Source organism: Genypterus blacodes, unplaced genomic scaffold (assembly GCF_046128005.1).
Source record: "Genypterus blacodes isolate CSIRO-AG114 ecotype Tasmania unplaced genomic scaffold, CSIRO-AGI_Gbla_v1 ptg000222l_1, whole genome shotgun sequence".
Taxonomy (NCBI): Eukaryota; Metazoa; Chordata; class Actinopteri; order Ophidiiformes; family Ophidiidae; genus Genypterus; species Genypterus blacodes.
The window spans coordinates 316337-329510 of record NW_027467021.1 but is presented as its reverse complement, the minus strand read 5'-3'; the positions used below and the strand labels follow the sequence as shown (position 1 = coordinate 329510).

At 52.8% G+C, this 13174-nt stretch overlaps 3 protein-coding genes and 1 long non-coding RNA gene across 5 annotated transcripts in view; 2 read left to right on the top strand and 2 right to left on the bottom strand.

Annotated features, from left to right (window-relative positions):
- LOC143016285 (uncharacterized) overlaps positions 1–8389 on the top strand; it is a 35500-nt gene extending 27111 nt beyond the window's left edge. The window contains exon 2 of the long non-coding RNA XR_012965505.1: positions 7858–8389. This is a non-coding gene — a long non-coding RNA (uncharacterized LOC143016285). The remainder of the gene's footprint in view (positions 1–7857) is intronic.
- On the bottom strand, positions 358–4415 carry ppil4 (peptidylprolyl isomerase (cyclophilin)-like 4). Its single transcript, XM_076170541.1, has 13 exons — positions 4305–4415; positions 3936–4003; positions 3711–3775; positions 3423–3540; positions 3196–3338; positions 3026–3122; positions 2743–2859; positions 2523–2647; positions 2337–2403; positions 1822–1933; positions 1626–1722; positions 1008–1152; positions 358–761 (listed from the first exon to the last, which is right to left on the bottom strand). Exons 1-13 carry the CDS (start codon positions 4372–4374, stop codon positions 576–578), a joined length of 1410 nt encoding a protein of 469 aa, XP_076026656.1. The 5' UTR covers positions 4375–4415; the 3' UTR covers positions 358–575.
- Positions 4451–8389, top strand: ginm1 (glycoprotein integral membrane 1). The gene is made up of 8 exons (XM_076170542.1): positions 4451–4620; positions 4766–4831; positions 4953–5052; positions 5263–5417; positions 5519–5678; positions 5778–6007; positions 6119–6282; positions 6432–8389. The coding sequence occupies exons 1-8, from the start codon at positions 4528–4530 to the stop codon at positions 6538–6540; spliced, it is 1077 nt and encodes a 358-aa protein (XP_076026657.1). The 5' UTR covers positions 4451–4527; the 3' UTR covers positions 6541–8389.
- A 156-nt stretch (positions 8390–8545) lies between these two features.
- katna1 (katanin p60 (ATPase containing) subunit A 1) lies at positions 8546–12697 on the bottom strand. Of its 2 annotated transcripts, none has more exons than XM_076170544.1 (11): positions 12601–12697; positions 11647–11812; positions 11426–11565; positions 10972–11152; positions 10360–10478; positions 10154–10259; positions 9910–10068; positions 9702–9828; positions 9495–9629; positions 9243–9369; positions 8546–9111 (listed from the first exon to the last, which is right to left on the bottom strand). In XM_076170544.1, the coding sequence occupies exons 2-11, from the start codon at positions 11806–11808 to the stop codon at positions 8913–8915; spliced, it is 1455 nt and encodes a 484-aa protein (XP_076026659.1). In that variant the 5' UTR covers positions 11809–11812; positions 12601–12697; the 3' UTR covers positions 8546–8912. The 2 variants fall into 2 exon arrangements, with proteins under 2 accessions (XP_076026659.1, XP_076026660.1); XM_076170545.1 differs by having other exon boundaries at positions 11647–11809.
- Between the last annotated feature and the right edge of the window lie 477 nt (positions 12698–13174).

Below are 13174 nucleotides of genomic sequence, written 5' to 3'. Positions count from 1 at the left end.
AGTGTATTATGCATCACGTGACTCCTTCATGAAGGCGTCTAAACGTGTGTGGGCGCATTTATTATTCGTTTCCTCACCTCATCAGATAAAGACGCTGGAGTCCTGCAGGTCCTGGGTTCTGGTCTCTTGCTGCCGTGTGTTATCTGATCTCCACACGTCAACATTCCTCTGTCTGCGTTTGGCCTTGAAGCTGCAGCCAGACGGCGTGCTGGGATGCGTTTGAGTTCACTCAGCAGGGGGGCAACGTGCGTTTAACAGGCGTACAATAACAATCAGGTGATTGAACATGAGATGGTAATCAACAAACTCAGTGACAACGTGCAGCAATCCACACCGCTCCGAGTCACAGGAAGGAAGTCAGAAAACACGGCACCAGATTCAGGACATCGGCCATAAAGCTCAGTTTATCTCTTTTACTGGATTTGTGGGTTTTAATGATTGACAGGTCAAACTTACACACGAATACAAAACAAGTCATCCCTTCCCTCTGGAGTCTTGAACAAACTGGAGCTCAGACTCCCTGCTGTGAGTCCCAGTAGCTTCAGTCCTCTGGAGTCCAGGTGTCTGTCTGTCCCTCAGTGGTACCGGCTCCGCTCCTTGTCCTTGGACTTCCTGGGCGAGCGGCTGCGCTCCTTGCGTCCGTGGCTCCGCTCCTTCCCGTGTTTGTCCCTGGACTTGCCGTGCTTGTGGTCCCGGTCTCTGGAGCGGGAGCGTGAACGCGGGCGGCCCGGCTTGCTGTCCCGCCGCCCGTCCTCGCCGTCCTGCAGAAGAGGAAAGACGAAGGGAGTTCAGTTTCAGTTTGTTTGTGTTGATGAGGAAGAGGAGGACATGTTATGGTGGGAGACAGACAGGTCAGCAGTGAGACAGTTTAGACTCTTTTGGCTCTAATGCAATTCCAGACCGAGGATCAGCTGAGCGCTCAGTCTGACTTCCTGTCAGACGCACAGCCTCCGCCCAGCAGCTGTCACTCAGTGACGGAGAGGAAGAGAAGGGACGCGCTCACGTACCTTTGACCTCTTAGGCTTCCTGCCGTCTTCGTCGTCTGAGTGGTGATGATGGTGTTTCTTCTCTTTGTGTTTCTTCTCAGAGTGCCGCTGGCTCTTCATCTCTTCCTCCTCTTCTTCCTCCTCTATTAGCAGCTCATACTTGGAGCTGAGACGAAGGTTAAGGGAATGTGTGGGAACCAAGATGTCATTGAAAAAGGTCAGAGGTCAACAGAAGTCTGTATCTAAGCTTCTGTCTTCATGAAGAGGAGCTTTAGAGGCTCTACCTCGTGATCATGGATCCATCAGGGTCCATCAGAGACCTGCAGACCTGAAGAGGAGGAGGAGAACATCTACACACTGAGACCACCTCAGTCTGCCAGTGACCTGGTCTCTCTCTCTCTCTCTCTCTCTCTCTCTCTCTCTCTCTCTCTCTCTCTCTCTCTCTCTCTCTCTCTCTCTCTCTCTCTCTCTCTCTCTCTCTCTCTCTCTCTCTCTCTCTCTCTCTCTCTCTCTCTCTCTCTCTCTCTCTCTCTCTCTCTCTCTCTCTCTCTCTCTCTCTCTCTCTCTCTCTCTCTCTCTCTCTCTCTCTCTCTGTTCAGCCCTGAGCTCACAGGTCAGGACTTACAGAGGGGAGGATACTCCTGTCTGGGCTTCAGTTTGTCCTTCAGGGCCAGTTTGGATCGGCTCTCCACGTCCTTCTCGTATGCTTTGAAGTCGTCTTTGGTGTATTTCCCACCTAGGAAGCAGAGACAGACACGATAAGGACACGATAAGGACTCGGCCTGCGGGTCAACCACACTGAGGTGAACCCTCGGGGTCACAGGTCACAGGTCACCTTTTCCCTTCCACTTGATCTTTGAGACGGACTGGCTGAAGTCCACGTGGATGCGTCTGTCGTCTATGAGCACGTTGTCCATCTTGAAGTAGGCCTTCTCACAGTCCTCCTCCTGCAGAGACACAAACCGGGTCACAGGTGTCAGGTGGAGACAGGAAGAGAACCCTGAAGCAGAGCCAGCCAGCGGGCGGCACAATGCAGCCGCTTCTCTGGCAGAGCGACCAGGAAATGGAGCATTCAAAGGGTTTTCCCAGACGCGCTGCATGTGATACGGTCTGAGAGTGTGTCGAATCAGGCGAGACGTTCAGGGACCGCACGTACGCCAGAGTGCTGCTGCTCCTCCAGCTGCTGTTTAAAACCAGCTTCAATGTTTACGTTTAGAATCTGAATGTTACATTTTACTAACATTATCTAGTTACTGTGCACCCCCTAGTGTCTCTCTCTCTCACACACACACACACACACACACACACACACACACACACACACACACACACACACACACACACACACACCTTGTCAAACTCGATGAAGGCGTAACAGAGCGACTCGGCCGTCTTCCAGTCTCTGATGATCTCACAGCTGCGAGGCACAAACACAGAGGGTGAGACAGAGTACAGCAGGACACCGAGGCGTCTTCACTCTGCTCCTCCTCCTCCTCATCCTCCTCCTCCTCCTCGTGCAGGAGGAGGTCACGTCACCTCTTGATGGTCCCAAAGCGTGAGAAGATGATCTCCAGGTCCTCGTCTGTGGTCACCGGGTTGAGCTTGCAGACGAACAGCACGTTCTCCGGAGGCTTCACGTCTGCATCGGGCAGGTCGCCCACCTGGAGGGGAGGAGGACAGGGAGAGAAGAAGTAAGAAGAAGCCCCGCCCCGCAACTTCACCTTTGTCTGGACCGTGACCTCCTCCTCCCTCTCACCATCTCCAGCAGGATGGCCTGAGTCTTGGCTTCCTTTTCCTTCAGCCTCTCCTCCAGCTCCTCGGCTCCTTTGCCCTCCGCGTCGTTGATGGTCTCGTCCGCTCCAATCCGACCGCTCTGCAGACAACATGTGATGTTAGAGGAGTATGGTGAGGTGACTGAAGACCCTCTGATCCCCCTGAGACCCCCTGAGCTCTCTGGGCTTCACACTGTCCCTCCTCCTGATGGAGCCGTCAGCTGTGTGTGTGTGTTAGGAGTCGGGGGTCTCCGTGTTCACACTCACGTCCAGCTGCTCTCTGGTGGGCTCGGGGGAGCGGTCGGGCACCGGCAGGTCCGGGGGGTCGTCGAACGGGTCCTCCAGGATCACGGTGTGGTTGATCCTGCAGCACATCCACACCGTCAGCTACGAAGCCTAACTATGACCTCATGACTACTAAATGACTCCCAGCTCACCTGATGTCCTGAAAAGGGACAAAGCTCTCGTCCACAAATCTCTCGTTGATCTTGGCGAGCACGTCCAGACCCTCCGTCACCTCCCCAAACACGGTGTGGACCCCATCCAGGTAGTCCAGGCTCTCACTGCTGGTGATGAGGAACTGAGGACCACAACAACACAGGATTTAAACTTTACTCTCTTTACGTCACACTAAAGGTCAAAGGTCACAGCAGTCTGGACTCACCTGAGAGCCGTGCTGGTCGCTGCCATTGTTCACCATCGACACGGTGCCTTTCTTCCTGTGTTTGATACGGGGAACTTTCTCTGCATCGAAGAAGGAGGCCTGGTCCCCATAGAGCTTACTGGAGAGGGAGAGGGAGAGGGGGAGAGGGGGAGAGGGGGAGAGGGAGAGGGAGAGAAAGAGAGAGAGAGGGAGGGAGAGGGAGGGAGAGAGAGGGAAAGCGAGACAGACTGTTATGGCTGCTGTCAGTGTGAAGCAGTGGTCAGAGCAGTGATGATGATGATGACCCACCTGAAGATGGACTCTCCTCCTCGTCCGGTGCCTGTGGGGTCTCCAGTCTGCACGATGAAGTCTCTCTGGAGGGGAGACAGAACGTGAGACAGACAGAGCGTGAGACAGCGTGTCAGTCTGACCTGTGCCTCTGCCGCCCCCGTCAGGTCAGCGGAGGTACAGCAGTCTGTCATAGAGCAGCTCGGCAGGAAAGAGAGTTGTCTAGTTTAGTTTGGTTGAGTTTACCTGAATGCTGTGGATGAGGCAGAAGTTGTAGTATTTTATTTTGCATAACTTCAGGAAGTTCAGACAAGCTGCGAAACAAAGCGGCACAAAGGTTCAAGTTAAACACACAGCAGAGACGGCAATGTTACCGATCTAACTGGAACAAACGGAACAACAGCAACGCAAATGTTAATTGTGTGTTTGATTGTTAAACAGAGTTTGTTTTGTTGGTGAACTCGCTCATAAAGAGAAAAGCCACCAAGCTAGCAGCTATGTGTAGCTCGTTCAATCATGAATGTAGCTTTGATAAACATCTCCAGAATCTCCAGTAAGAAGCTTAAGTCTCCACTCAGCCTACAGGTTTGAGTCCTGGCCTCTGTGGTCTCTTACTTTTGGGTCTTTCTTCAGTAAACAGATCAATAACAAGATCCCCCAGCGTCGTTTCAAGCAGCACCGCCATGCTTACGCTCGACGTGCTCGCGCGCGCGCGCGCGCGCGCTCTCGCGAGAACACGGCTTGGGGGTGTGGTGGAAAGTCCCGACGCATGCGCAGTGGAGTCCGTGTGTTTGAGTCAGCGTCCTTCTGCTAACGCGACCAATCTGCTGCTAAACACATGAACAAGATGATACTACCGACTTTAGCCACCGCGCTACTTTGGTTGGCTTCCGCGGTTTACGCCGATTCTCTGCCGAAGCAGCTGAACACGGTAAGAAGCGGCCGAGAGGGGAGAGAAAGGCCCGCTAGACGCTTTGTTTTGGTGATGTTTGTGTTAGCACGCTAGCCAGCGGCCGCCTGCGTAATGACAGCCGCAGCTCCTGTTTGTTTGTGTTTAACGTTGAATTCTCTCACAGGAAAACATCCTGATTAACGTGACGGCAGGAACTCTGGCGGACACGCAGGAGTCCAACAACTTACAGGTAAATATGAAGCAACTTCCTCGGGCTGGAGGAGCTCTAAACGCCGGGACGGAGAGTCAGAGTGTGTGTGTGTGTGTGTGTGTGTGTGTGTGTGTGTGTGTGTGTGTGTGTGTGTTTCCAGATCAATCTGAACATATCGGTGGGCGATGAGCAGGTGCTGGTCAATGACGTCCCTGTGGAGCTGTCAGGCGTCACCAGGTTCAACTGCCAGGCTCTGCTCTGTGAGTGTTTACAAAAGGAGGGGTCCAGAGTATCCAGAGCAGCACACATAGAGCATAGAGTCAGGAGGACAGAGGGAAGGAGGGACTTTATATGCAGATAAAAGCTCTTAGAGGGATCAAAGTGTTTAAATAATCATGAGAAACATCAACAGCCGATCAGTGTGGGCTTCAGTTTAACTTTAGTCAAATATCTAAACGTTGTGTTTCCAGTGGACAGCACCAATGGAAGCAGCCAGTTTGAGTCTGGGGACCTGGTGTCCACCGTTACCCGGGTGATGGTGAGTCAGAACCGGCTGTACAGCGACACAGAGGAGGTGGTGGCTCTGCAGGTCTTCAGTGAGGTCATCGAGCTGGGGGGCAAAGAGGTAAACAGTTAGAACGTAAACATCCAGAGAGAGTAAGCTGATGGGACCCCGGTGGGGGGGGGGCGTCTTCATGTCCTCACTAACACAGCGTTGGTGTTCAGGTTCAGCAGCCTGACATGTGCGAGGTGAAGATCCTGATGAGTCCGGACTTCCAGAAGCTGGCTCAGTTCACCAACGTGTATCCCATCGGACACAGCGAGATCTTCAGGGCTCCCAGGGAGAACGACGTGCTGGTCACAGATCCCTCCAACCCTCAGAGAGGTGCGAGGCGTCTCCCAGCTCGGCTCTTTATGAGGCCCAACTGTATTCTGTGTCGTCTTGGTAACAAAGCTGTCATTTGTTTCCCCCGCTCTTCATCAGTGGAGGAGCAGGTGATGTCCCAGACCACCAGCCAGTACCCCCTCAAACACTTTGAGACCACCCAGGAGGAGGTGGCAGCCCCGGGTAAACTCCCTGAGACGCCTCTGCGCATGGACCCCGACCTGCTGTACGACGTGCGCTACGACGACGTGTTCGACGAGCGCGAGCCGGGCCAGACGGACCAGATCCAGACCGACGCCCCGCCCAAAGAGTCCTACTCCTCCTACTCAGTTAGTCCGGCCCAGATCCAGAAGTTAGTTTGATCACATGTCACTGATGAGGGCGAAGCTGAGCTCTTCTTCTTCTTCTTCTTCTTCTCCTCCTCCTCTTCCTCTGCTCAGGCTGCGTGCCGCTGGGTGGAGGAGGTGAGGGAGCGGCTGAGGCGCTTCTGCTCCGAGTCCCTGCCGCTCTTCTTCCTGGTCATGTGGGTGGTGGTGATCGGCGTGGTGGGCTCGGCCGTCATCGTCAAGGTTCTGGACATGTTCTTCCCCACGTGCGAACACAAGTGAGTCGGACTGCTGACCTTTGACCCCTGGGTCCTAAACCCTCTGAACCACAGATGTTGGTATGAGATGGAGACGTGAACACTTCCTGTTGTGTTTGACTGAATGAATGGATCATAACGATGAGGTCATGTTCTGGTCTTTTCTTCAGGCACATCTTTAACCTGAACCCGGTCACTCTCATGCCGGAGGAGGAGAAGCACACGCTGCTGGAGAACGTGGAGATCGAGGCAGAGGAGGAAGAGGAGAAGAAGCCCTGAGTGAAGGTCGGCTCCTCGGGTTCCCTGAGCCTGATCCAGCTCTGGAGTTTCAGTTTGTCCCTGTTTTCCCTCTCACACTTCACGTTCCCTTCAGTCAGGTTTCTGCACTTTGAGTCAGGTGGCCTGGTTTCTCTCTGACCTTTGACCCCTGAGGGAGGCCAGCCCACGTGAACCCAAACCAGCTTCAATGTGACGTCATCACACTGATCTCTTTGTTTTCACCTCCGCACAGCTTTAATCAGCTTGAATCATTTCTCAAACTACTAAAGTTCTCTCGTCTCTAAACCTTAGAATCATTCACCGCATGTTGTCGCCGAAAGCGACGAATCGCCACACCGAAGTCAAGAAGCCTGAGCGATAAACGAGTTCAACGTTTTCATGAACAAACAGGAAGCTGAAAGTCGACATTTAGACTCTAAATCCCTGTGTGTGTGTAGCAGGCCCCCCCCTCCCCCCCCTCACTGGATCTGAATGTTAAGCGTCTGAGTGCCGGCTGCGGTGGCGGTCGGCGTGACGACGGTGCCTGGAGGTGTTCAGACAATGTCACTGCTGCGACTCTGAACACTTTGACTGATTTAACTTAAATATGCACAAGAATCCAACCTGTAAGTTATAGAGACAGGAAGTGTTTGTTTGTCTTTCGTTGGCGTGATCGCCAGACTGGAGCGTGCGTAGTTTAGTGAGCGTCGAGGGCGAAGACTACGTTTCATCTCGTGTGTGTGTGTGTGTGTGTGTGTGTGTGTGTGTGTGTGTGTGTGTGTGTGTGTGTGTGTGTGTGTGTGTGTGTGTGTGTGTGTGTGTGTGTGTGTGTGTGTGTGTGTGTGTGTGTGTGTGTGTGTGTGTGTGTGTGTGTGTGTGTGTGTGTGTGTGTGTTTCTCTCCCTCCAACACTAATCTCGTCCTCCTCATCTTCATCACTGAGCATCAATCCGTCTGAATCGTTGCGAGGAACCGGCAGCGAGATCAAAGCCCCGTCAGGTTCTAGATGTCATTACAAGAACGACCGATGATGTCGTTAAATTAAAGTGGAAGTGAAAACAAATTTTTAGACTAAAGGATTTTTACTGAAGAGATTTTTTTTATCTGAAGATGAAAGGGCGGCGCTGTAGGAAGGTGGAGTTCTCTCCAGCAGGTCGGGTCTGAACCACAGAACATGGTTCAGTGGTGTGCAGGTCCTCAGATGCTCCTCGCCTCCTCTCCTCCTCTCCTTTGATGCATGTTCACGTGTTCGTAGGCTCATGATGAACTAAGTGGCTCCTGAACCGGCGCAGCTCCCCCGACCTCAGACTCCCATCAGGCCGCTCGGCAGCCTCAGGAGTGTGTGTGTGTGTGCGCAGGCGCTGCTTCAGGAGCCACGGGCGATAATGAAGCCCCGCCGCCACGTTAATGACGTCATCACATCTGTGTCACGGAGGCGATCTAAGAAGAGAGCGAGCTAAACTTCACTCTTCAGTTGGTAAACGTCCCATCAGCACCTGTGGAGCGTTTGAAGCCTTTAGTCTCTTGAGTTCCCCCTGCAGGATGCATGAAGTTACTGCATTAGCACCGCTGCATGTGTAGTCGGCCTGTGGATGCGGTTTGCGTTTCTATCGCAGGTCATAGATTCAAACTCAGAAAACTGCATGACGACTCAAACTAGCCTTGAAATCCGCCTCAAGCAGCGAACGATAAGTTTAAACCGACTGACAGAAGGAAGAAGAAGAAGAGCCCACGAGGCGACGGGCCGATCGGTGTGCAGGCATGAAGGACGCGACCTCTCACTTCTCACTTCGCTCCGTTTGAATGTGTTTGTTTTGGATTGTGTGTTTACAGCTGGACTGTGCTGATTAAAGCTTTTCTTATGATCGTCACTGTTTGCTTCTTTCACTTCAGTCTGACCTCTGGAAGCTTCGGGGTCATCAGTGTCTCCTGGCAACAGGTGCTGAAGGCGTCATGCTGTGTAGCTCCACAGGGGGGCGCCAGCAGCATGAGTGTAAACACTGCTGATGAAGCTACATGACACAAACTCATCTTAGATCTTAAACTTTATTTAAAGGTCCTGTCAGTGTTGTGATCAGAAGAATCAGATATGAAAACACAAACCACAGATAAAACAAGAGCCCGACACACAGCTGGAGTCAGAGTGAGTGAGTCACGTCTCTAATGACACTTGGAAGCTAAACTAGCTTGGAATGCTGCAAAAAAAACGGAATAGGATCACAGAATGGGATCCGGCATCAAGTTTGTCCTTCAAGAGAAATGTTGCTACATGAACCGATTGATAACTTCAGGGTGATTGGATCGTGAGGCCGACAGACGGAGCTGAGTCACAGATTCAGATGGAGTCTTTGCGTTGTCTTCTCCCCGTCCCGTCTGCTCGTCCTCGCCGCAGCTTCAGCAGGATCCAAACTCCTCAATCCACTTCTCGTACTTCTCCAGGTCGGCTGCAGAGACGGACTTGGACACTTTCCTCAGGGCCGACTCAAAGTCCTCCATGGTGGTGGGCATGTGCATCTCGTCCCTGGAGATGTTGCGGATCTCCTCCGGCGTCAGGCCCTCGATTCTTCGCCTCATGGCCATCAGGGAGGCGTCCCTGCAGAGGGCGAGATGTTAGAACAGGAAGACGGATCTGCACGGGTTTAGGACTGAAGGAGAGACTGAACTGTGATAGAAACAGTTTGTTGCTCCATCAGCAGGTTCTAAAGGAGCGTGAGGAGCTCTGACCTGCAGACGTTGGTGATGTCCGCTCCTGAGTAGCCCTCCATCTGCTCAGCGATCTTCTCCATGTCCACGTCCCCGGCCAGCTCCAGCTCCTTCAGGTTGATCCTCAGCAGCTCCACACGGCCCGTAGCTGCAGACACACAGGCAGAGCAGGAAGGTCACCAGAAGGTCACCATGGCCCTTTGTGTTATAAACAGGTGAGAGGCTGAAGGGTCAAAGGTCACTGTGTGATTGCCCATCAGAGCGGATGCGTACTTGAAGGCAGAGGGATGTAGATCCTCTTCTCCAGTCGTCTCCTCAGAGCCTCGTCGATGTCCCAGGGGAAGTTGGTAGCAGCCAGGACCATCACCATCTTGGACGGGTCTTCGTTTTCCGAGGCTCCGCCGACACCTAAGGAAGAGACGGACACGCGTCAGAGGAACGTAAAGGATCCTGAAGGGCGGAGCCGAGCCGATGTCTCACCGTCCATCTGCACCAGCAGCTCAGCTTTGACCCTGCGGCTCGCCTCGTGCTCCTCTGAGGTTCCTCTGCGGCTGCACATGGAGTCGATCTCGTCGATAAAGATGGTGGTGGGGGCGTAGAAACGTGCCTGAAGGAGCAGGAGAAGGAGCACAGGAGGAAGATCAGGCAGCTGCTGTCATTCTTCTGCGTGACTTGCGTGTCCTCTTACCATCTCAAAGAGGAGCCGGACCAGCTTCTCTGACTCGCCTCTGTACTTGGAGGTGAGAGTGGACGAGGAGACGTTGAAGAACGTGGTCCTGCATTCTGTCGCCACGGCTTTGGCCAGGAGTGTCTTCCCCGTGCCTGGAGGTCCCACCATGAGGACGCCCTGAAACCACAGCACACGTCAACACGTCACCCTTCTGCAGCTGCCACACGCCTCAGAACCACAGAGGAAGATCTCCGCTCTCCACCTTCCACGGCCTCCGGATGCCTTTGAAGAACGCCGGCATCCACATGGGCAGAACCACCGCTTCCTTCAGGAGCTTCTTGGCATCCTCCAGGTCCGCGATGTCGTCCCTGAGGAGGAAGCTCAGGTGAGACGCAGGCCGTCGCTATGACAACCACACTGAGGCAGGCTGTGGTCTGCTAGGTCACGATCACACTGAGGGACACAAACCATTTCACGCTGGGGTTCTGGGATATGATGTCCCGCTCCAGAGCCTCCACCAGGTCTTTGTCGTATCCCGTCCCGTCAAACTTCTTCAGCTCTTCCTTCTCCTGGACGTCTGCTTTGTTCTGGAAGACAAACGGACACTAAGTGCGGTTTGTTTCCTCCAAACACAACACACAAACTGGACAGACAGGCTGCTGTGTGTGTGTGTGTGTGTGTGTGTGTGTGTGTGTGTGTGTGTGTGTGTGTGTGTGTGTGTGTGTGTGTGTGTGTGTGTGTGTGTGTGTGTGTGTGTGTGTGTGTGTGTGTGTGTGTGTGTGTGTGTGTGTGTGTGTGTGTGTGTGTGTGTGTGTGTGTACATACAGTGTGTGAGTGCAGAACAAACAGCTTTGTGTTATGCTATGTCACAAAGGCCCAGAACAAAAGGCTCCCAGTCGCCATAACAACCACAACTTGCATTCCGGTCTACATTTGACCTTTAGAATCCGACTGCTTGACCTTGAAAATCTCCACATAAGAACCTCAATCATCAGATCTGAGTCAGTCATCATTGTCTGCACAGATCCTCCTGATCCTGGTTCAGACCCTCCTGATCCTGAACCTGATCCCCGTGGTCACCTTGTCCTCCTTCCCTTTCCCAGCCGCCTCCTTCTCCTTGCTCCTGGGGGCCCTGCTCTTGTCCCCGTTGGGCCCCCTTGGCGAGTGTCTCTGCTGGGCCCTGGCCACGCTCAGACGGTTGTTGGGGGCTTTGCTCTCTTTGTGGCCGCTGGCGGGCCGCCGGGCCGGCAGAGGAGAATGTCTGAGGAAGAGGAGGAGGAGAAGAAGAAGGAGTGGGTTTGTGTGTAAACATGGAGGTCTGGATCTCCTGCAGCCCAACAGACTCCAGATGAAACCACATGGAATAACATGAGGAGCCAAAGGGGCCAGAGCTCCAACAACATGAACAAGGACTGCATTCCATGAATGTGTGACGGCTCTGAGGTTCAGGTTAGAAGCTGAAGGCCGAGCAGGATCAGAGCTCCATCACATGACGCACACACATGCACACACACACACGCACATGCACACACACCTTTGTTCCACCTGTACAGGCCTGATGTCCATATCGTCATGGTTACTTGGTTTGGCAGGAGTGGCGTCCTGCTGGAAGCTCTCCAGCGTGGACATGATGTCCTGAACGTGTTGGCTCTCCTCACTGATCTCCTGCCACAACTACAGGAGGAAACAATCAAACAGACGTCATGAAGCTGAATTGTCTTCCTGCTGTGGTTTCCTCCCGAGCGGCGCCTTCACCTGCTGCCATCTGTGCTGTAGGCTGCTGTCCCGCACCGTGCACAGGTGCCTCTTCACCTGCTTCAGCACGCCGTGGTAGAAGATCCTGGCCGACCTGTAGTTCCCCAGCAGGGCGTACTCCCGGGCCAGCTTCACGTTCTCCGTCACCTCCTGGAGATTCATGCTGCTGTGGAAAGACACCACAGCCACACCAGGGATGAGTCCATCTACTTTCTGCTCCGCCCGCTTCTCCTCTGAGCTCCACACTCACACCTGTCTCCACCTGATCATCACACCAGTCATGAGTGTGTGAGGCGGTTTGACCTCCTGGCTCCAGACTCTGAGGTTGGTAACACCAGCATGTAAACATCATAGTCACAGCAGGAGGAACCTGTGCTGCCAAACAAACTTCACCTTCACACTCTTTGGCGCTGTGTGTGTGTGCGCGTTGTTAAACACAGTTTAGCTCCTCCAGCATCTCTAACTGCGTATATTTGTTCCAGCTGATCGACCTGAAGCGGGACTCTGAGACTCTAAGCGTCGTGTTATTTTCACTTAGACTTCAGCTGTAACGTTTGTGTAACATTGAGTTTTCGGGTGTTTGTTGTTGATATCAGACGCATTAGCCGGAGCCTCGCCCTCCTCGAAAACAAGCGCTCCTACCTGCTGCTGCAAACCGAGACGACACAAGCGCGTCACGGTGACTGTTTATCCGGACTGAGAGGATAAATAGATACAAGTTTAAATCGTCCCTGAAGCAAACTTAGATGTGTTACTCGAGCAGCAGCAGCAGCACATCCTTCAGCCTGAGTGACAAACCGGTTGGTCAGTTTTTCTCCGCGTCCACGATAACAAACAGCACAGAAGCGAACGATGCGTAAAACTACGAGAAGACAACGACTGTTTGGTTTTCAGCGACAATAAATGTGAATCTACAGTTTTGCAAAGTTTGTTACGAATAAGTTTATACTCAACTTTTTACATGAAACAATCCCAGCGGCGTCTGGAAGTTGTGATCAGTTCCGGTGTACTGACGAATTTGGTGGCCCGGGTCATCTGCTTCCAACACGGATCTTATTAGTCCGTTTGTAATCACGTGATACTAAAACGCCGCTCTTGATTCGCTGCTTTCTCCGCACGTGCCCGCGGGTCCGGATTCGTCTGAGCTCCTCAGAGCGGAAACGTTCATATACCGTCTCAAACATAAAGACTTAGTAACATGTTTCCAGAACCAACGACTGTAAATGTGACCCAGCTGATTACGTCATGTGTTATTATTCACGATAATGGATTCATTTTGGTACGAGTTTTTGAGTGAGGACAGTGTTACGTTAGACTGCGCTGCTTTACGGCACAACCGGCTCTCATTTAAATCCAGGGGCGTGGAAAGAGCGCATGCGCAGATGGGTGACGCAGTGACAGGAGCGTGTGTGTGCTAAATGAAATGCTCTTTACTAAATGAAAGACATGATTAGAAATGATTAATATTAAAACACGTTATGAAGTTTGAGTCACAGATCGACAGTGAAGCTTTAAACTCTTGAATTAA